The sequence below is a fragment of the Sesamum indicum genome, linkage group LG11, assembly GCF_026168435.1.
Source record: "Sesamum indicum cultivar Baizhima isolate 11 linkage group LG11, ASM2616843v1, whole genome shotgun sequence".
Taxonomy (NCBI): Eukaryota; Viridiplantae; Streptophyta; class Magnoliopsida; order Lamiales; family Pedaliaceae; genus Sesamum; species Sesamum indicum.
The window spans coordinates 8,946,012-8,968,943 of record NC_142667.1 but is presented as its reverse complement, the minus strand read 5'-3'; the positions used below and the strand labels follow the sequence as shown (position 1 = coordinate 8,968,943).

General features: G+C 36.1%; 2 protein-coding genes and 1 pseudogene across 2 annotated transcripts; 1 reads left to right on the top strand and 2 right to left on the bottom strand.

Moving 5' to 3' along the window:
- Positions 1–347: 347 nt before the first annotated feature.
- Positions 348–7,098, bottom strand: LOC105173464 (ATP synthase subunit O, mitochondrial). Its single transcript, XM_011095204.3, has 6 exons — positions 6,849–7,098; positions 6,299–6,349; positions 5,100–5,343; positions 2,664–2,776; positions 808–894; positions 348–702 (listed from the first exon to the last, which is right to left on the bottom strand). Exons 1-6 carry the CDS (start codon positions 6,978–6,980, stop codon positions 574–576), a joined length of 756 nt encoding a protein of 251 aa, XP_011093506.1. The 5' UTR covers positions 6,981–7,098; the 3' UTR covers positions 348–573.
- Positions 7,099–10,978: 3,880 nt separating this feature from the next.
- On the top strand, positions 10,979–12,805 carry LOC105173463 (putative polyamine oxidase 5 pseudogene; annotated as a pseudogene).
- An 8,203-nt stretch (positions 12,806–21,008) lies between these two features.
- On the bottom strand, positions 21,009–22,570 carry LOC105173461 (prohibitin-3, mitochondrial). Its single transcript, XM_011095202.3, has 2 exons — positions 22,304–22,570; positions 21,009–21,791 (listed from the first exon to the last, which is right to left on the bottom strand). The coding sequence occupies exons 1-2, from the start codon at positions 22,563–22,565 to the stop codon at positions 21,205–21,207; spliced, it is 849 nt and encodes a 282-aa protein (XP_011093504.2). The 5' UTR covers positions 22,566–22,570; the 3' UTR covers positions 21,009–21,204.
- Between the last annotated feature and the right edge of the window lie 362 nt (positions 22,571–22,932).

Below are 22,932 nucleotides of genomic sequence, written 5' to 3'. Positions count from 1 at the left end.
CAAGAATGATTTGTAATCAATTTATTTTAAATGATAATAATAATTAAAAAAAAAAAAAAGAGCAACACCGGAATGATCTTGGTTGTAGCCCTTCAAAGCTATATCAGTAAGATCTTAGGCTAAGCATACACATGCATTTAAGACAGCAAATGATTCTGGGGTTCCTCGAAGAAAGATGAATTTGGAAGAAGGCTCCTCTACCAATTCGGTCATATCAGGTTTTTTCCTTTGTTTCTTTTCTCTTTTTTTACCAGTGAGAAAGTTGCTTTTGAACATAGAGAGGAAGGGAAGCTAGCAGTGAATTCACTTCTTGCTTTCAAACAAACGCACAGTGGAGGAACTTGTGATTTCAGAATAAGTATAGATGTATTCCTCATTCAATGATACGAGAAATTTATCTGGAGTCTGAGCAATTCACGACTGATAAGAGCAAAGGAGAGTAGCTTTTATTTGCATGCAGCAGGGTAACATAGTAAAAGAACAGGCGTCCCTGAGCAGCCCATCAAAGGTTGATACCGAAGATGAGAACGATGGGAAATAACCGGGAAAAGTGGAGTATCGTGTAGGACCAATTTACTGGCCATCCAAGTTGATAGGTTGGCGTAGGAACCGCTCCATCTGGGCAGCCCTAGTCTTTATAGACATGTCGAAAACTTTCTGTCCAAATTCCACCACAAGCCCACCAAGAATACTGGGATCGATCTGCATGTGTACCCGTAAAATTATGGGCATGAAACAGTTGGGACAGCCAAAAAAGAAAAGCCATCGACGAAACCAATATCTTTAGATAACAACACTACAATTTACCTTCTGTTCAACCTTAACTTTCTTGCCTTTTCCAAGAATCTCCTGCAGTGTTTCTTTCAATTCTCTCTCCTCTTCTGGAGGTAGAGGCTGCACAAACAAGACGACAGGGAATGGTAAGCAGAAAAAGATGTGAATGCTACCACTGAAAAGTCCGGTAAAAACTGAAGCAACAATAATTGTCATATATTTTCAAGTTTCCATTCAGTAAAAAGTTGACAAGTCCTATCGCCACATGCCAAATCCATATTGTGCAATAACTGGCTTCTCTAGGTTTGCACATGTGACAAAGTTCTCAATATACCAAAGGATTAAAAAAATAAAGAGTAGAATTTATTGTGGTACTCAAGTAACTCAATTGGTATGTGAGTTTCACTGTTAATGTCACTTTGATACCTGAGTGATGTTTTCATTTAATTTTTCTATTACTTTTTCAATGATGACCATTTCACCCTTAGATGTTAAAATGAAATATCATAAGTATACTTCAGAAAAAATTGCATAAATATCTATCACTATCTTTTTTTATCTTTATTTTAGCCATTCCACTTTTATTTTCAAAATAATTTTATTATTGGTACTTTTTACTACATTTACTTTAAATATTTTTAAAAGAATCTTAAATAACTTATATAATAGTCAAGTAAGTCCATTCAAGGATATTAAGTAGTAATTTTGTTCTAATGAATAAATATTTTTATTCATCATCAAAAATATTTGTTTGCATTAATCGAACTTAAATTTAATATTATAAATTTTCAAAACTTAAGATGAAAATTGAATTTTCCGAGGATGCCATGCTTTTTATTTTAGTTTTAATATAATTAATTACTAAATAAAGTTAATGCAAAAAATAACCAAAAAAAATATTATTATCAGGTATAATAATCAAATATAAAACTTGGAAATGGTTCAAATAAAGATAAAATATATTGAATGAAATTTATGCAAAAAACAAATTCGGTGCATCAATTATTCTCATTTTAATATCTAAAGGTAAAATGGTCATTAGTCCCATTACATAAAAATAAAATAGAAAAAAATAAATGAAAAACATTAATTGGTCACAAAGTGATATTTTTGTGTCGTATGTAATTATTCAGGTACCAAAACGACATCAACGACGAAACTCAGATATCAAAATGAATTTTACTCAAAAAATATTAATAGGGAAGATATTCAAAACTCTCTTAATGTTTTTGCAAAATCTGTTTGAAAAGAGCAAAGGACTACCTTCCAGAACAACTTTCTTTTCAGGCCCTTGTAGATAAAAATCAAACAAACGAACAGACTAATATTTATCATGTAAAAACTCCAACTCACCGGTCTTGACAATCAAAAAATCCCATTAAAGTGGAGCACCAGGGTACTTAAATCTTAGGCGCTACCACAGAGCTCGTACTTTGGTATTTCAGAGTAATATAATAGATTGGTGTTAAGAAACATATCTTTATAAGCTTTTGTGCCGATACTATCAAGAAACTAAAAACCAAAGTTTTCAAAATACAATTGAGACAGCAAAAGGCATAAGCAAGAACAACAATTAGCCACCTTCATACTCAGAAGACAACTAATCAACATGCTTCAAACAGCCAAAACATTATACTACAAGCAGATAAAGACATTACATAAATGTGTCATGTAAAATGCGGAGCAACCAACAATTACAAAGACACACACATGGACCACAAGAGGGAGAGGGGTCAGCTGATAAGGCTGCTGGTGAATGTGTGTGTGTGTGTGTGAGAGAGAGAGAGAGAGAGGAACCCAAAATACACAGGAAGCTACAATTAGTAAAAGTTCCTTTTTGTGCAAATTATATCCAGCATAAGGAATTACTTTATGGAAGACGAACTTACAATGACAGAAGTTACTGTTGCTTTAACTTCTCCTCGATGTGCCATAGTCAGCTCAGAGAATCTCTGTGCTATACGTTCTATGTGCCCCAGTCTCCCAGATTCAGCAACAACAGCTATTAAAAAGAATACAGAGTGTGTGATATATGGATGTATCCAGATTCCAGACAAATCAAGTATTGAGAAAACCTAAGAAAATATGCAACAATCTAACCATCAAATAGAAGTCAACATCAAATTTATGTCACAGTGCATGCATGAAATGAGTAATCAATTCCAGTAATACAAATGGTGTTCTCTTAGAAAATGATCACCTGACCCACCACAAACACACAGATCTTGAGTCAAACTGAGGTTTCTTCTCTTTCAAGGGGGCATTATGGGAAGAAGGCCTTTTCCCACATCATACACAAAGCTGTATAGAAAGCTTACTCTCTCCTATCCCATACTGTCTTGACTGCTAAGACAATACAAAACATTGACATATGTAACCTATACACATGCTAATCTCAGCAGCAAGCTCCTTCTCTATGGTTTGCAATTGTTTCAAAAAGCAAAAATTCTTCTTATCCCGTGCCTTAACTCATGAATATGCTCTCCTCTACATTCTCTTACTTTATCAGAAAGACTCAAAATTACAAAATAAGGTCAGAAAGCAATGCAGCAGTTTCCTATTTCAACAGGATTTCTTGCTGAGCATCAAAGTGGAAGTCTGGATGCAACTTGGAAGTAGCTAAGAATTCTTTTTCTTTTCCTTTTTAATTATTTACTCATCTATTTTTTGGATAAGGAGTAAACATATATGTGAATAACTGAAGGTCATGCTCTCAAAATTTCTAGAACTGAAAGTTCACTCAAATAAGAAAAACACATTTTGTCAATATTCTGAATGGATGTGTCTTGATATCTCTGGAAGTTGGCAAAAGCACAAAACAGTGAGTTGCATCTAATTCGAGTAAGAATTCACAAATTTCGTATCTGATTGAGGCAGATAAATATTCTTGCTCCCCAGTCAAAATGTATTTAAGACTCACTATCTTACTACAAGAATACAGGACCTTATTTCATTGGATCTTTTATTGCAAATAGGCACATGCCTGACGCCTGATAATTTACTTTCATTTTTCAATATGGTTGGACCTTGAATTTTGGTGAAGAAAGCATTAAGCAAAAGTTTTACTAATAGAGGAAAATCTGGAAGAAATGCTTGTCCAAGTATAATTAAATAGGACATCTATATTTCCAACAAACCATTTCATTCTTTTTATAATGATGATCAATTAAATTAAAACAAGTTGAAATTAAAGCTTCTTTTGTCTAAAAGAAAAAAATGGTGGAAACTCATAAAATGTGTGTCCTCTCTTTTTCACTTAAGAAAAATCCCAGTCCCAAAAGAAGTCTTCTCAAGGGATATAAACTCTAGTTTTGATGGTCAATGTTTTATTTTATTTTTTTATTTTTTGTTTTGATGGTCACTTGAGTTTTCATGTTTTAACTACAAGGCATCCTATGGTAGGCACTCATGTTTTCCTCTTTCAAGTTGCTGGTAAATGAGAAAAGTGAGTTTTGGATCATAAATGGAACCAAAAACAGCTAATCATAAAAGTGTGTGACAACGTTTCTGCATTCATAGTCACAACTTTGCACGTGACATAAAAATCAAGCGCATTCCCTCCACCACAATTTTTCCACCGAACAAACTCCACAGAAGCTCTTTTCTCTTTCCTATTCATACCACTTTCCTCCAGCCATCAACTGCAGGCGTTTCATGACCAACCCACCCCCGCCCCAGCCAAACCACGACCACCACAAACTTCCCTTTGCCATCCCCAGCAAGAGAAGTATCATAGTTACCTCATCCACTAAGAGCTTTTTCCCCATAAACTTTGCCGCCATGATAACATCATAGTGGAGATGATAAACTTTCCTTCAAACTTCAAAGCCATCTCCTTTGCCTCTTCTTCACCTCACCTTGGCCAACGTCCTGTCCCCAAGTTGATAGCACTTCCACCATAGACCTCCCCCTACCTCTTCCACACAGCCTATCAGCGTGGCTCCTTCCACAAGAACTCCATATCTCCTTTATGACTACCACCGCCCTTCCTCTCACCTCCCAAGCCACTGTAAACCAAATATCCACCACTCAAGACCAAACCACAATTAAAACTAATTATAACTTCTCCATAGATGGCAGCTGCATCAGAAGTTAACTTGCACCTAAGCAATTAGGCCACGAGATACTGCTTGTCGAAATAGTGTATTTAGGATGATGAGGGAGCTAATGAGTGCATATTAAGGGCAAGACAACATATGACTCCTTGAATGAGCCATAATCACCAATGTGGAGTATGACCCTGGGCTCTTTCAAACCAAGCATGAGCACGACTCTAACATGTAATATTAAATACAATAGGCCTCATTCACAGGTAGAACACTTACCCAAGAAGTTCTTTGTTACTTCCGAAAATTTAGCTTGAGCACAAATATCATTTATAGCCTTGAGCCTTGTATCTGCAGTAACTGATAGATCCTTCATGAATTGAGAAAATGTAGGGCTTTTCTTTGAAGCCTCAACCAGGCTAAGAAGCTCAGATTCAACCTTGTCCAGCACATTAGCTTTAACTGCTGCGATGTACAAAGCCGAAGCATAGTTTCCAGAAACTCCAAACATTGTTAAAGGAACCTAAAATGCAATACAAAGAAATTAGGAAATCAAGATACTAAACTAGGCTTATGTAGCTTTCGGATAAAATCTTCTCCTTTATTGAAACCATTGGTTTAAGTGGGGCTCAAACATAGAACATATCAACATAACATGTTAGCAATCACCATTCACAATTATTGAACCACAAGGTTTAAATACAGCAGTTATACATGATCAATATCGTAATGGTAAGACTTGAAATATATTTCAACTACTTTTCAAAACCACCAGATATGTCAACCTCATAAGCATAACTATGTACCTTTAAAAATTGACACAGTGATAGTGCTCAGAAAATGAAATTTTCATTGCACAATAATCAGATAGTAAAACAGAAACAAAGTATGAGAAGAGGAGAAAGCATCTTGACAAGGCACTCAAAACAAGAGTACTAAAGAAATTATGAGAAATTGAGAACTGGTGGGTTAGAGAGGAAAGTTAGGACATGACAATGGAGTTTTACTGATGTGCAGAGGTAAGAGGAACAGGTCAAATTATCCGGTCAATTAGCAACTCTATTAGTAAATGCGAACAATGACACATGAAATTCTGAAAATAGCAGAAACCAAATACAGAATCTCCACATAAGAAACTTTACAGACATCAGCCGAAAGTTCCGTGCTGTAGAACAAAAGAAAAGAACAGAGATCTGGAACATTAAGCTTAAAAAGCAGATCAATTCAACATTCAAATAGTCAGAAAAAAATGCAATCCCTTTGTTATTAATTATGATGCTGAGAAACTACAATCATATGTTTCCAAAACCTTTTAACAAATTTCATAGATTCCCTCAAAAGACGGAGTGAACTCCATTAATCTGCAGAATTTACAATAACTAATGCAAGTATACTCCTCTTCAATCTATAACGATTAATATGTAACCCTCAAAGTCCTATTACTTCCAAATGGAATATATAGAATCAAATGATATTACCTTGACTTTCTGCTCTTTCGCGGGAGGACCACTTGCAAACCTCCTTGCGGACTGAAATAAATTACCACAAACAGCTTAACAAATCTAATATCTCCATGTATATATAAACAACATTTCACCAAGAAAAAGAAACAAGAGCCTGCATTTATTCTCATTGTTCCTTTTGTTTTGACATTTTACAAAAACAATAGAGACACTTAAATTAAAATACGGTGATGATTCTACGTTCAGCGGAAACATGATAATGTCTTATGACGATAAAATCCTCACCTTTTCCGGTAGAATCAGTACTATACTAACAAAATCACACGAAAAGAACATAAATTGAAAACATATAGCACTCTAGAAATTACTCAAATTAAATAAAAAAAAAAAAAGGCTTTAACCGTAGAGGAAACAAAGAATACTGAATTCGGCGAAGTGAATTTACACGAAATGGAAAGACTGTCAAAGAGGAACGAGCTATAGAAAACGCCAATAACAAAACAAAACCAACCATTTCTTTGGTAAATAAAATTAAACATTTTAAATTTTCCAATCTTGGTCGCACCTCGGTGTTGGAGATAGCGGGGCAGAGGACAGCTGACGGAGCGACGGATCTCTCAGCGGCGGAGAGATCGCCGACCTTCAGAGCTCGGCGGAGGAGGGGAAGGCCCGATCTCAAACGCGCTGCCATTGCCATTTTCAGATTTTCTGTATCTTTTTCTTTGTTCTTCTTTCCGCTTTGATTTCGTCTCTCTTCGATTGTTTACTGTACCTTCTCAAAACACTGCGCTTCAAAGATTGCGAAAGGGGAACAAGTGCTAATGACATGCTCTCACCCTAGGGTGTATGAAGTTTAGGTTCTACCTCGATTATTACGTGACACGTGTGCTGTTAACAATTTTTTCGAGGGTGTTTGCAAATATTTGAATTAAGTGATTTTTCAATTTATAGCTTAACTTAAACAAAAAGAGGAACTTAGAGCTATCTTTCTTAAGTTATCATAATTATAAATATTATTATTATTTTAAAAATTATATATATCTTTTTAATTAAAAAATAATTATATAATTTAGACGACGACGTAAACATTACTACTTTATTTTAATTGTTTTTAAAAAAAATAGAAAAAACTTTTGAAAATATAAAATATTAAAAAAAAATTATTGCACTTTGTCATCCCAATTATATAAATTTTGGCACCACGCCATCGATCTCACATGACATGCACTATGACATTTTTATTTGTTATAAGGGTAAGACAGTCAATTTCAATATCTTCTCGACGAGAAAATCATCGCACACCCCTTCTTATCAAGTGGTATTAGTTAAATCAATTTCTAAAAAATAAAATAAAATAAAGGTCAAAATTAGTCATTTTACTCTTTTAAAAAGTCACGTGCCTGTCATGTAAGAGAACTCCAATAGAATATTCCACCAGAAACTGATTTGATATGGCATTATGCAGAATCCATATGATCGGCAGATGGTAACATACAAAAAACAAAAAAGTAACAAAGTGTAAAAAAATGGGTATATAGATATCAAAGTCCAAAATGAAAATCGGTAACAAATTTCATACCATAGACTTTCAGTTGGGAGATTTATAATAGAATGTCCGTATTACATGAAACTCCTATCTCGTCGGTTCATGCATAATTCACTTACTCTTAAGCTATGGACTATTGCTAAATGACGACTCATGCGCAATGGGTAGCTTTCAATTAAGATATTAATTAAGGATGATTAATTTTAATAGGTCCAAATTAATATGAGCAAAATAAATTTACCAATTAAATTATAAATAATACAATCCCATGTTTAACGAAAGGTGAGATAAATAAACTTTATTTCAATCGCATACACCTCTTGTAGTGATTTCAACATAATATTCTTATTCATAATTTATTTATCTTTCGCGCCGAACTCTTCCATTTATTTTGAGAAATTCGACGTCATCTTCAAGAGATGAGATTCCCCGTAAACAATTCTTCCATTTGGTAATGGAGCCCCCCCAAGATTTCGGAGAGGGTGAAGCGGTGCAAATTTTTTTTAAGGACGTAGCCTCTTGGGGTGATTTTTTCACCATCCATTAGGTTGAACTTTTGGTAGGTAACTCGATAGTACTCCATATTGCCTCTAGGGATGTTTTTGCTCAAGCCCCATAGTTAGGTTTTTACCAACTTCGGAAAGGGGGGCAAATTTTTCGATTCCAAGGCAAAATTTTTCGATTCCAATATTTTTAAGAGGGGACATTGCCTCAAAGGATATTTCATGCTCCGGAGTCGGTCTTTCACCAACTTCAAAGGGATGTAAAGTTTTCGGGGCGACATTATTAACGAGGATCTCAATGAAAGTTCCATTTAGGGGGTCCCGGGGCAATAGCGACTTTTGTCTATATGACAACGACGATTTTTGCCTCTAGGGTCCTCGTGAAACTTCAAGGATTTCTATGTCTAAGTTTGTTTTGTTTGTTGGGACTACTACAAGAAAACCAACTTTATTACTTAAACTCCAAAATACAAAGTGTTAGGAAAAATCAAAAGAGGAGAAGGATATGTCGAGCTACTACTCGAGTTTTCTCCTATTACAAGTGACTAGCCAAAAAATAATTTTTTCCGCTACATGAACTTTGAGTTCCTCGTTCATGGCTTGTTGATTTTTTGGAGGTCACGGGATGACTCCTGCGGTGGGATAGTTATCGTCATGAGGAGTTTGCACATTCAGCCCACGGTCAAATTTGCGTCCTTGTGCATAGTGGTTGACATACTCCTTTAAGTGTCCCCGCTGGATCAATTTTTCTATCTCATTCTTCAGGTGATGGCATTCCTCCGTCGTGTGTCCCCTGTCTCGATGAAAACGACAATATTTGTCGGATTTGAGTCTCTTGGGGTTATCTTTCATCTTTGTCGGCCATTGACTGATTAGCCCTTGTTGTTCCGCCACCATTAATATCTCCCCCCTGGGAGCATTCAAGGGGGTATAGTGAGCAAACCCCGTCGGAGGCACATGCTTGCGTTCCTCTTTCTTTTTCGGCTCTTTTTCCTCTTCTCGGCCCTTCCTTTTGCCCCTAAGGGAAGGATCCAAAGCATTAGACTCCTCAATCCGGATATATTTCTGGGAGCGCACGAGTAAATCTTCCATAGCGCTAGGGGGCTTGCCGGCTATAGACTCTTTGAATCTTCCCGGTTGTAGATTCTGTGGACAATACTAGCTAACAACTCTTGATTAACATGAGGAACCTCATGCAATGCATCTACGAACCTTTGTATGAAATCTCTCAGAGTCTCGCCTTCCCTCTAACGGATAGTAAATAGATAAGCCGCCGTTTTCGGGACCTTTTTGTTCATGGAGAAGTGGTGCAAGAAACGTTGAACCAATTGCTCGAGGCTAGAAATAGTTCCAGCCGGCAGTTGGTTGAACCAGGCTAACGCGCGTTTTGACAGCGTAGTGCGAAAGACCTTGCAGTAAGCGGCGTCACTTAGATCGTACCAATCAATCTTGACGTAAAATTTGTCTAAGTGTTCTTATGGGTCTCCCGCTCCATCATACTCCGACAGATTCGACACCTTGAGACCAGTTGGGAGCGCCTCTGCCCGAATGTTGGAGGCAAATGGGCTCCGTCTTGGAGGTGCCACACCCAACGGCAAGTGGGAATCCTCGGCTCCCCAAGTTGGTGGGGGGGGGGGGCGAAAAATTCTCGATTATGGAGATTCCGATCTTGAGTTTGTGCAACTTTAGGTCTGAAAATCCGACTGTTTACTTCCTCTCGCCTCTGCTCCTCCTCCTCGGGAGCCGAGGATAGTTCTCGACTTCTGCAAGGGGAAGGAGGGGGTGGGTTCACTGGTTGTTGCGCCACAAATTGGGCCACGGCTTGAGCCGCAGCTCGTGTAGACGCGTCTCGAATCAAGGCTAGCAAGGCCTCCTGTGTCAGCTGAATCATCGGTTCTTGAGGTGGAGCCTCCGGGGGGAGAACTCCGGTTGGGGGCACGGCTGGAGATTTTTGATGTGACGAGGGGAGTCCCCCATTGAGGGGTGTCTGCTGGTGCGTTAGGGGGGTTACCTCCTGAGGAACTGACTGTTCGCTAGGGGGGTTCTGTTCCATTCCGTTCTCTTGGGCTTCTGGGATTGCGTTTTGATCGTGTACGTCACGGGCTTGGGACCTGGTCTGCATGCTCAACGTCGAGGTAAAATTTGTTCCCACAGACGGCGCCAATGATGTAGTCGAGGTTTTTTGCTAAAGGATTAAATCGGGATTTTACCGCGACGGAATTGCACACCAGGTGAAATGCAATTGCCGCAAAATGTGTAATTTTCAAGAGTGGGATGTCTTGTCAATGAATAGTGACTTGGATTAAAAAATTAGTATTTTGGTATTTATAGTGGTATGGAAAATTATATGGTGTGGTGGGTTGCATTTGCTTAAGGTGTATCTCATACCTATAAAATTACATTTTTACCCTTAGAAATTAATATTTTTTACTAATATACATCAATAAGTATTAAAATTGTTAAACTATCCCAAACTGCACAAAACCATATCTTTAATTTTAATTTTAAAAATGATAATTTAAAAATTATTTTATAAAATAATTTAATTTAAAAATAAGTCTAAAAAATCGAAACCGAACCATGAGTACACTAGCTGCACCGGTGGACGGTGGAATAACCGTTCACCTTAACAGAGTCCCTTTTGCCATCTCTGATATGTATACTTTATAGCAAAGCCAGTCAAAAAAATCAAAAAATGGTGAGCAGAAAGCCCAGAATTGTGATAATTGGCGCCGGAATGGCAGGGCTCGCCGCCGCTAGCAAGCTCTTCGAATCTACAAACTCGAAGCAACTCTTCGAGCTCTGCGTCGTGGAGGGCGGAACCAGGATCGGCGGCCGGATTAACTCGTCGGAGTTCTGCGGAAACCGGATTGAGCTAGGGGCTACCTGGATCCACGGAATCCAAGGCAGCCCAGTCTACAAAATCGCTCAAGAATCAGCCTTACTCCACTCTCACCAGCCCTATGAGGGCATGGATGGCTTCTTTTCTCATCAGCGAATCACGGTGGCAGAAGGTGGGTATGAGCTTAATCCGTCGTTTGTCCAACCCATCTCGACCCTTTTCAAGAATCTTCTGAAATTCATTGAAGGAGAACCCGTTGAGGGAGATGGTTTAAGCTCTGAAATCGTGAAGCTTTGCTGGAGCAATTCTGCCCCTGGAAATCTCAGTGTAGGTTCTTTCCTCAGGCAGGGCCTTGAGGCTTATTGGGGTTTTGTGAAAGATCAGAAACCCTTTGACGGGGTTGGGAATTGGAGTAGGAAATCGCTGGAAGAAGCTGTTTTCGCGATGCATGAACGCTCTCACAAGGCTTATTCGGCTGTAGATGATTTAGAGACTCTGGATTACAATGCAGAGAGTGAGTATGAAATATTTCCAGGGGAAGAGATAGCTATAGCTGGAGGTTACTCTAGAGTGATTGAATCTTTAGCCTCTGTTTTACCAGTTGGGACGGTACAGTTAGGCCGGATAGTGGAGAAAATCGAATGGCAACCCGGTGGCTGCAGCCAAGAATTGCGAACGGGAAATGGGGACGGCGGTAGGCCGGTAAAGCTGCATTTTGGTGATGGATCGAGTATATCGGCTGATCATGTAATAGTTACTGTCTCACTTGGAGTTCTCAAACGTGGGATTCGCCAAGATTGCAATATGTTCATTCCTCCATTGCCTAGTCCCAAGATTCAAGCGATTTCAAGGCTTGGATACGGGCTTGTGGACAAGGTCTTCTTGCAACTACCGGTCCATTATCAAGAAACCAACGAGTTCAAATTCCCCTTCTTGAAAATGGTTTTTCATCCACCAGATTCTGAGTTAAGGGACCCCAAGATTCCCAGGTGGATGAGGGCGGCGTCTTCCCTGTATCCAATTTACTGCAATTCAAGAGTTGTGCTGTCATGGTTTGCAGGGCAGGAGGCCCTTGAAATCGAATCTCTGAGCGACGACGAGATCATCAACGGTTTCTCAACAACTGTCTCAAACCTGTTATCATCAAAGCCACATTCCCAAGTGAACTCGACTTGCCAAAAATCACAAGATGGAAGTGAGGATTCTGGAGAAGGCAAGCAAGTGAAGTTTGATAAAGTGTTGAGGAGTCGGTGGGGGAGTGATCCTCTCTTCTTGGGATCATACAGCTACGTAGCAGTTGGATCAAGCGGAGATAACATGGATGCATTGGCAGAGCCATTGCCACAAAACAGCAGTAATCTTGATTCCCCTCGATCACAATTGCAAATTCTATTTGCAGGAGAAGCCACACACAGAACACACTACTCCACCACTCATGGAGCTTACCTCAGTGGGATCAGAGAAGCCAACAGGCTTCTTAAACACTATAACTTTGATGTTGTATGAATACCATGTTCGTCTTCGCTTTTGTTTTCAGATCATGATCTTGTAAACTATGCAATTACTTTGTGCTTAGTAAACTTATAATTCGCATATAATGATTGATGTGCAAACAAAGCTTATTTGGAGAACTTGAGGCCGGTGTTAATGAGGTTATAGGTTCAAGGGTATTAGTCTATTTTAATAATAGTTGTCGGTGTACTATACTAATAGGACGGATATTTAAAATTGATAGTTGGTATATTGACTTTTGATGATTAAATTTCATGATGTAATCCTAATCGTTTCATTTTGATTTGGGCAAAACAATGGTGCTCGTGTCTAGGGATAGAAAGTAATGAAAAAAGTGCTAGGAAATAAAAAAAAAGCGGCAATAGTGAAATCGAGAGTGTTTTCCTTATTTTTTAGGTACTAGTACGAAACACATGCATAGCACGTGATATTTATTACCTTGACAAAAATATTTTTATTATTTAGAAGTTTAATTAATTAATTGCTTTTGTAGTACTCTTTCTTTTAAAAAACATCTAATCAATTTATACTATTTGCAAAAATATATCTAATGATGCAGCTAAACCCCAAATAGAAATAATCTTACACATAGGTTCGAAAATGCAATTAATTATTTTGTTTCTTTTTAGTTCAATAATTCTTGAGAAAGTAGGATAAAATTTAATTTAACAAAAACTTGCTCTTTTTTGGTACAATTTCAAGTGGTCAATTTAGTTATGTTCTAAATACAGTTTTAATTTTACAACAAAATTTTTTCTATTATTATATTTTTATTGTTTTTGGTACTCTTAAGTACATTTGTTTTTTAATATTATAAAAATGCATTACTAAATAATAACTTATACAATGGTCAAGTAAGTCCACTGAAGGATCTTCTTCTAATTAATTAATATAATAAAGATATAAGACATAAGTGTTTCTCATCAAATGTATTAAAATCTAATTGCAAAAATTTAAATTTTAATTCAATAGCCAAAATTTTATATTATACTTTTTCAAAAATTAAAATAAAATTTTTTTGGAGGTTTCGATACATCTTGAATTTTATTTTTAATATAATTAATTATTAAATAATAGATTATTTTATAAATATTATAAATAAAGTTAGTGAAAAATGACCAAAAAAATTATTATCAAGTATAATAATCAAATATAAAACTTGGAAGTCAAATGGTTCAAACGAAGAAGAAATAATTTTTTCGATTGAAATTTATGCGAAATTTTCTTTGGTGTATTAATTATTTTTATTTTTGGTATCTAAGGTAAAAAATGATCATTATATAACAAATAATAAAAAAAATAATAATAATAAACTTGAATCGATGGTAAGTTGATATAAAAAAAAAAGTTAAGATATAAAAGTATAAAAATAGTTATAGTTCGAGTGGTAAAATCTAAATTAACTCTAGATTTTCATATTTGGCAAGCTGGCAATTCTTATATATATTTATGTATAACTTATCGAACGACCTAATTAATAATTATTTTTACAATATCTATTGCAATTTTGTTAATAACTATATTAATTAAACTATAACATGTAATATAAAAAAAATTACAAGATCTTTTGATCATTCACACTTGTTTCGATAGTATACCATTTTTTTTTTCTTTTCTTTTTTTCATAAATAGATATTTACATGGAGATGGTTTAGAAGTAACATTTACTCATTTTTATATTTTTATTACAAGGAGCGATTCCTTTGGTACATTGTTGAAAAGATCAAATCTTGTACACTAATATTTTGTTCTATTATATTTGAGATAATTAAAAAAAATCATATAACATACACAATAATTACATCTCAAATTCTCAAATTACATTTTAATCTATTTTACAATAAACAGTGTTCCATTTACATGATAAATGATTTAATTGATTATCATTTTTCTTTTTGCCTTTGTTACTCTTCAATATGTTTGTCTTACACACAATTTGTTTAGTTGATTTTCATTTGTTGTCTAACCAATTTTAATATGTCAAGTGATCTAATTAATTCTCATTTATATCTATACCAAAAAATTCTCAACATTAAATTCTTTCAATTTTCATGATTTTTTGGAGTCATTTCGTGTTATATAATAGGAGTATCTTTTTATATAGTAACTATTTTATATTATGAATATAAATAATAAAAAATAATGAGTAAATAAGTATAATGTGAAAAGCAATAAATAAGAATAAATATGATGAATAATGTGAAAAGTAGTTAATAGGAATTAATAAGAATATCATTTTACAATTTTATCCTTAAAACAATAGTATTACAAGGGTAACTTAGTCCAATCAAAAAAAGAAAGAAACTCTTCATACTTTTATAGATATATAGACAAATGAAAGATTGAAATTGAAGTAATAAAGTTGGTCTTTCAACTAGAGTTGTAGCATGAAGACTTGTAGTATCAAGCTCAAGTTGTAGTATGAATGTGAAGATGTCTTCTCCCGCTGGTGGAGCTCATAATTTATAGGCAACCATAAGTCGATTGGAAAGACCAAATCCCCTGCAGATTCGGTGAAGTATGATCTGAAAGTGGTCGGATAAGGTTGAATCCCCCACTGATTCTGTGGAAGGTCATGTCCTAGTGGCTAAGGGATTCGTGATCCATGGGGGCGATTGGAGCCAACTACGAATGAAGGTATCTTGTGGGATAAGGATGCCTTACCGAAATTTTCATGAGGTGGCTGAGGAGAAGCCTTCCCTCATCCCGAAGTCCAAGCTCTTTTATATTTAAAGTTTATATTTGTATGTGGGCACCATGTGTCCCTATGGTGGTCCTTATCTCATTCTATGAGGTGTATTCTCAAAGGTTTTACATGGATGTTACCTAGTCCACTTGTGGACGCCATGTGAGATGTGATTTGACTTTATAAGCTTGTGAGACCTTCTTGGATTTTTTTTGGGTCATCTCAAATTTGGACCGGATGGACTTCTTTTGGGCAATTCATTTCCTAAGCCCACCTTCTTCCAGATTCTCTAGGGCTCTACCTAAACTTAGCATCTTGGGCCCATACCCAAATTAGGCTTCTTGGGGGTCACTTCGGGCCTTACATTCTTTTGAAAATCTTGCCATCTCTTTCGTTCTTTTAAACCAGTCCATTTTTATGGGCATCCTACAACCCCCCGACCAATTGGTGGAGACTTCGCCACTTACTAGAGTAGGTGTATTCGTCTAGTAGAGGCAGAAGTCTAGCCTGAAAAGGGAGCCATTTCTGTTTTCGCTTTCCTACAAAAAAATGTTAGTAGTATAAGCATGCTTAGAGAAAGAAGAGTTTGCTTCGTGACTGTAGGGAATAGGGCTTTTATGAAGGTACCTGCTCATAATAGAGCTTATGTGTGTCTACACAGAGGAGGGTTTGTGTGCCTCCATGGAGGAGGGCTTAACAGTGCCTTTTTTTGCCTACTCAGGTGTACGACTTTATTTTGCTATAACAAAATATTAAAAATAGGGGATTTTCTATCATAAATAGAGCTCTTGTGCTTGCACGGAGCAAGACTTGTGTGCTTCTACACAGGATGGCTTATTTGAGAGTGCCTACTCAGAGCAGGACATAAGGGCCTCATTGGAGGGGGGATAAGGTGTCTATCCAGATCAATGTGCCTCGAGGAGAAGGACTTAGGTGCCTGTACAAAATAGACCTTACATGTCTATCGGGGATGGACCTAGGTGCCTATCGAATGAGTGCTTGGATACCTGCATGGAGGAGGTCTTGTGAGTTTATGTGGAAGATCAATGTGCCTGCTCGGAGGAAGGGCTTATATCCTTGAGGTCTGTGTGGAGTTAGGCCTATTTTCCGTCCTTTCATTTCTCACCAAAGACTTCATGATTGTAGTTCTTAGCCTCCTCCATGTTAATATATTTTTCAATTTAGGTTAGAAGATTGTCAGATTGAGAGTGGACTTCTTGGCTAAGGACATTAAGAAACCCTTATCTTTCAATCCCTACATAAAAGCATAAGTTAGTACAGTAGATATAGCAGAAGAGATATATAGGGCCATGAAGTTAAAATGTTGGAGATATTTCTTTAGGGATTCTCTATTTTTTTGTTGTACGGAAAAAAAAAAAAACAAAAAAAAACCTCACAAATTGGTGCAGACAGACAAAATGAAATTCTCCGAACAATCAGATTGATCCTATGGGCAATTGGTTTAACCATTGCTACCCGATTATGTGAAAGTGATTACGAACACACGACACTTAATCGTAGCGATATGACAATAGACGAGTAGAAGTCACATGTCAAATCAATCAATAAGGTATGAATAACAATGAAAAGTAAAATGTTGTGCACCTCAGACATAAATAATGTATCTTGACTCATTGCATTCATATATTCTAGGAACAAAGAGTTTAAGCCCCCCTATAGTTTTATACATTACCTCATAATGATTAATAATAAGCCCTTGACAGGGGAGAGAAAAAGCTCGAATCACCTAGGGAAATTGAAATTATCTTTCTTGACGTGCATTATACAACACCCAAAAGCTTGAACACTAAACCTGAAAACTCCTACGAGGTTCCCATAAATGAGTTGAGATCACAAGCTTTTTCAAGGTGCATAATACAACACTCCAACGCTTGAAACCTCTTCAACCTGAGAATTCCTATAGAGTTCCAAAAAATGAGTTGAAACTACAATTTTACCGAGGTTCATAATACAACACCCTGAAGTTAAAAACATCTAGACTTGACGAAGTTCCATATCTCCCTATAACTTTGTTTTAAAAAAAAATCGTCATTGTTGTGCACCTAAAAATAAGAATAAGCCTCCTCAGGAGGATAAGAAGATATTTGCAAAGAGTTAGAATGACTTTCAAACAACAACCGCAATGACTTCTAAAGCCAAACTATCTTCTTCTAAGATTATAAACTTATGGATGCTAGAATGATTCACAGGAGGGTGATGTGACAATCCCTCGCCCAACATGGCGCATCAATCACTGTCATTGAGGTGCTCACCTTGGCCAAGGAGCGGTTGGGGAGATGGCTTCAGATAGAGCGGCCAAGGCGGATTCCGCTAATCCTCATAAAGGAATTAATCCCTCCCATACCTGTACGACCATCAGGATTACTCTCAACAACGTGAATACTATCTGAGGAAGAGTAGAGCAACCATCCAAAGAGAGCTTTCCTGAAAACCTACCTATATATATACAGTCCAGAAAAGAAACCTTCTAAGATGAGCAAATCACAAATCAATTACCAAATTCAAATATTTGGGAGTTGGGACTTGAGGGATAATTGATAAGTCAAGATTGTGTAAAAGTCATTAATTGCATTTTATAGAGCACTAGTATATATACCCTTTTCGTTTTAGGAAAAAGAGAGTACTTTTTAGAGAAAAAAGACCTATTGAGCTAAATATGTATTGTGAATATTGTGATTATTCTTGAATATTCAAATATGAATAAAAAAATTAATATTTTATTCTATTATTGTATTGATTAATTTTACGGTATATCGATTTTGAAGTTTTTAAGGGTTACAAGCCACTTACAACTTAGCCTAACCATTTTGGCTATGAAATTCGTATCATATACGTTACAATATGATTATCTTACTTCAGTATGCTTTAAAAAATTAAGGAAACACATGGACGAATAGATCGAACCAGATAGAGACATTTTTCTTCTCATATTTGACATAATTATAAAATATTTTTTCATTATTTGAAAATTTGTAAATATCTTTCTTATTTTAACATTTTAACAACAAGTTCGATAAGTTAACTTAGTTAGTTTTTTATTCATTTTTTATGATGAACTGACCAAATTACCCTTTTAAACAATAAATTATAATTTTATATTTTTTTAAAAATATTTTTATAAACTAATATGTCCTGTAGATTATTTAATTTACTCACTCTTAGTATTTCTTGTAATCTCCTCAAATGTTTTTTTTTAAAGAGAATATTAACACGAGTAAAGTAGTATTTTCCATCTCACCATCGAAGGATTACATAATTAGTTTTATTTTGAAGGGAATATTATACTTTTTCAAGAATATTTGTAATTTATCAAATAACGAAAAATATTGGAAATTACGCCAAACTTGAGTGGCATTTGTACTTTACCCTCTTTTCCATATCTAGTTTTTTCAAGTTTCCTCCTATCTAGTTTTTTAAGTTGCTCTCTCTTTATTTGCAAACCAATGTTTGGATCACAATACAAACTCAACACTAGAAGCCTCAAGCTCTAGACAATAGCCTAATTCATATGTAATAGGGCATTTTCACTTGACAGAGCTGTAAAAACGATCAGTGTGTTCAAGAGTTCCCATTTAGACTTGGGAAAGGGGTAGGGGGAGAAACTATACATTACAGCGAGTCAGGGAATATATATATATATATATATATATATATATAATTTTGGGGTTTGGTGAGATTTCTTCAAAATTAATTTTCGAATTGAAAACATTAATTAGTTTCCTTAAGACTAGATATCTAAACCCCAAAAACGAAATCTCAAGTAGAGAAAATAATTCTAACTAGGAATTAATCTCCTTAATTAATTAGCAGGAATGTATACACACAACTAATATTAATTATACATATTTGGATAATGAAATCAGAAAGAAAGATTTCTTTTAATTGTACAATTATGAAAATATTCGTTTGGAACGGATACCATACCAAAATTGTAAAGGAAATGATTTGATTTGGAGTTTAATTACTAAAAAGAAAAACAGGTATTAGTAAAGAAATGAAATATTCCTTTCCAATTCCCAGCTATAAAAAGACTAGTGTTGGCAATGCATCGCAAGCAAATATCATCATATAATACTGTACAAATTTCGAAAAGAAAGTGAAGAGAAGATGAAGAATTGTTCAATGATGATGATGCAATGTGTATGTGCCCTAGTTTTGCTAGCTCTTTCTATTCCTTCTCTAGGTAATTAATCAATCACATATATGCATTTCTATTAATTGCTTGTTTTTGTATAGAAATATAACTGATGGATGGTTTGGGTTTGGTTTTTGGTAGGGCAACCACTGAAATACTGTCCGATACCCCCTATTCCAAGGCAAGGCGCATGTGGCTCGACAGGACTACAGGACTGCGTTTTAAGAGTTTTAGCCGTATATCCAGCAAGTAAGATGCCCAAAAGTATCAAATGTGTGGATGTTGGGCCTAACAAGAGCCAATGCGCTGCTCAAATTCTTTGCTGAAAACTCATGTGTTCACATAAATAGTGTGTTTGTAGTATGTCGTGCTGCCTACCTCTTTAATTTAATAATAATAAAATAAATTCATATTTTTCTCTCCACCATTGCCAATATATTTGCAATGCTCAATTAACATATATATTATCAATAAGTTCTACAGAATTTATGTATCTTCCACCACCACCACTACCACCAGGGACCTGTTACTCTCCACATCATGCACAAATACATCTCTCCCTAATTCTTGTCACACTGTATATCGCGCTACCTCATGCCTCCCACTGCCCCCACATAACCCAAATAATAAGACTCGAGTCAGGGTAAGGGGAGAAACTATATATAAATATCTTTCTCATTTTAACATTGTAACAACAAGTCATTTCCATTAACTTCGGTTAGTTTTCTATCCATTTTTTTAATTAACTGACCAAATTACCCTTTTAAATAATAAATTATAATTTTATATTTTTTTAAAAATATTTTTATGAACTAATATGCCCTATCAATTATTTAATTTATTCACTCTTAGTATTTTTTTGCATCTCGTCAAACACTTTTTTTAAAAAGAAAATAGTAGCACGAGTAAAGTAGTGATTTTCATCTTTTTTACATCTCCTCAAACACTTTTTTTAAAAAGAAAATATTAGCACGAGTAAAGTAGTAATTTCCATCTCACCGTCGAAGGGCTACATAATTAGTTTTCTTTTGAAGGGGGTAGTAAAATTTTTCAGAAATATTTGTAATTTGCCAAACAACGAGAAATATACGAGGGTAAGCCAAACTTGAGTGGCAGTTGTATTTACCTTCTTTTTCATATCTAGTTTTTCAAGTTTGGTCTCTCTTTATTTGCAAACCAATGTTTGGACCACAATACAGACTCAACACTAGCAGCCTCAAGCTCTAGACAATAGCCTCAATTCATATGTAATTCGTCATTCTCACTTGACAGAGCTGTAAAAAAGATCAGTGCGTTTAAAGAGTTCCCATTTACACTTGGGAAAGGAGTAGAGGGAGAAACTATACATTACAGCAAGTCAGAGAACCAAGATGCTGAAGAATCTCAGGAAACTTCCCCCTGTCAAATGCAATCTACAACATCCTCCAAACAACAGAAACCGAAACGAATAGACTAGCAATAACGAAAATGATGGAGGGACTACAAGTAATCTGCATAGTAGAAGAAATTGCCTAAATAGAGCATTGTTTCCCTCTAGAGAGTCAACATGCGATATTGGCCAGGCGAATGAAGAAAAAGGCCTATAATTTGCATAAGATGCCCTGAAAATACTTTCTATAGGCTATCTACACGCATTTGCACATTAGACAGCAGCAACTATTAATTTTACCTTGTGATCAGTGTCCGGTATTGACACCAACGACCATATTGCTGCCGCTATCAGGCAAATACATCACATTCCCATTCCTCCACATGGATGCAGCATTGTGCTTGCCCGCCTCGATCATCCTCAGCTCAATCAGCCCTATTCCTGCAGTAGCAGTAGCATCAGAAATCAACTTAGCGGACTCACTCTCCCCTTCAGCCCTGATAATGGCTGCCCTCCGCTCCTGCTCTGCTTTTGCCACCAAGAGTTTAGACCGCTCAGCGTCCTGCTGTGCCACTTGCTTCTGCTCCACTGCCTTGGAGAACTCTGCACCATATGATAAATGAGTGATAGCTACGTCCTCCAGCACAATGTTAAAATCACTTGCCCTACGCATCAAACTGTCACGCACGAGGGCTGAAACATGAGGGCGCTCTGTAAGCAATTCATCAGCATTAAACTGTGCAACAACAGCTTTGAGAACCTCATTGCCAATTGAAGGGAGGACTTTGTCATCATATTTCTGCCCCAGAGTTGTGAAAATTTCAGGAAGGCGATTGATATCAGGGCGTGATAGGACACGAAGCGTGAGATTCACCATCTGAAGATCCTTCGTGCCTATTATTTGAGAGAAAAATCAATTCGAGATATGTATAAGCACATAGAAGTTTGTCTATTTATTTCACTAACACAATAAATATGTTTTGAAATTCAAGCATAAATCTCATTATCTAATAAAAACACACATATATAGTCAACAATTACAAGAAGGTAAACTTTCATCTCATCATTGAACATCCGGATTTGACGGCAAAAAGAAACAAATTCAATTTCTAGTGAAACCTTCAATCAGAAATCTAATTAACCAACAAAAACAAACAAAACTTATTCAAAATTTAAACAAGGTAACTAAAAAACAGACATCTGAGTTGAATAAATTCATTACATAGTGTGAATGATAACTGTATAAAACAAATCACGTTATTATCTAAGAAAAACACAAATAACATTAATCCTGCGTTTACCTTCAATTACTTCAGTTTCTTGGACATAACACAAACATACAATATCACATGCATGATTCCATGTGATTTCAAAAATTTGCAGGAGAATTAATGTAATCAGTAAACCTGTGATGGAGGAGATGGCGAAGGGTCGCGTGCGAATGTCGAAGACGAACGGCTCCTGTAGGAACGGAATCAGGAAGTGCGTCCCTTCCCCGACCGTGAAATCGCGAACGCCGCGGATACGGTCGAAGAGCACGGCCCGTTGGCCGCCGTCGACGGTGTAGATCGACTTGACCAAGGCTACACAGCCAAAGCTGAATCCCACGGCGGCCGCTAAGCATCGGCCGATGAGTCGACCGGCTAAGTCTGCTTTGCTAAGAATCATCAGTGAGGTTTTGGTTTTAGAGAGAGAGTGTGTGCATGATATCGTTATGTGAACCTAGCTAAATTTTAGTCCGGACCAATTCCATTAAATTTCAATTAATTATAAAACAAATATAATACATTTATCGTGATTAGTGTACAATTTAAAAAAATTGAGCAATCACACTGTAAGTATAACAAATCTGAATTAATTATATGATAAGTATAATGCACTAGCCGTGTGATTGTTGTACAATTTAAAAAAAAAATAAGCAATTACATAATAAATTTACTCTGTTATTCATTTGATTCGATCAGACCTCGTCCCAATATAATTTTTTGGTAAAATATATGCGTGTGAACATTTCCTGACCAGCATTTCTACATTT

Coding starts and splice junctions, on each gene's coding strand:
- LOC105173464 (XM_011095204.3), bottom strand. CDS start 6,980: ATGGCAATGGCAGCGCGTTTGAGATCGGGCCTTCCCCTCCTCCGCCGA. Junction 6,350..6,848: donor CCGCTATCTCCAACACCGAG/GTGCGACCAAGA, acceptor AATTTATTTCAG/TCCGCAAGGAGGTTTGCAAG. Junction 895..2,663: donor CAACAGTAACTTCTGTCATT/GTAAGTTCGTCT, acceptor TTGTTTGTGCAG/CCTCTACCTCCAGAAGAGGA.
- LOC105173461 (XM_011095202.3), bottom strand. CDS start 22,565: ATGATTCTTAGCAAAGCAGACTTAGCCGGTCGACTCATCGGCCGATGC. Junction 21,792..22,303: donor CGCCATCTCCTCCATCACAG/GTTTACTGATTA, acceptor CTCAAATAATAG/GCACGAAGGATCTTCAGATG.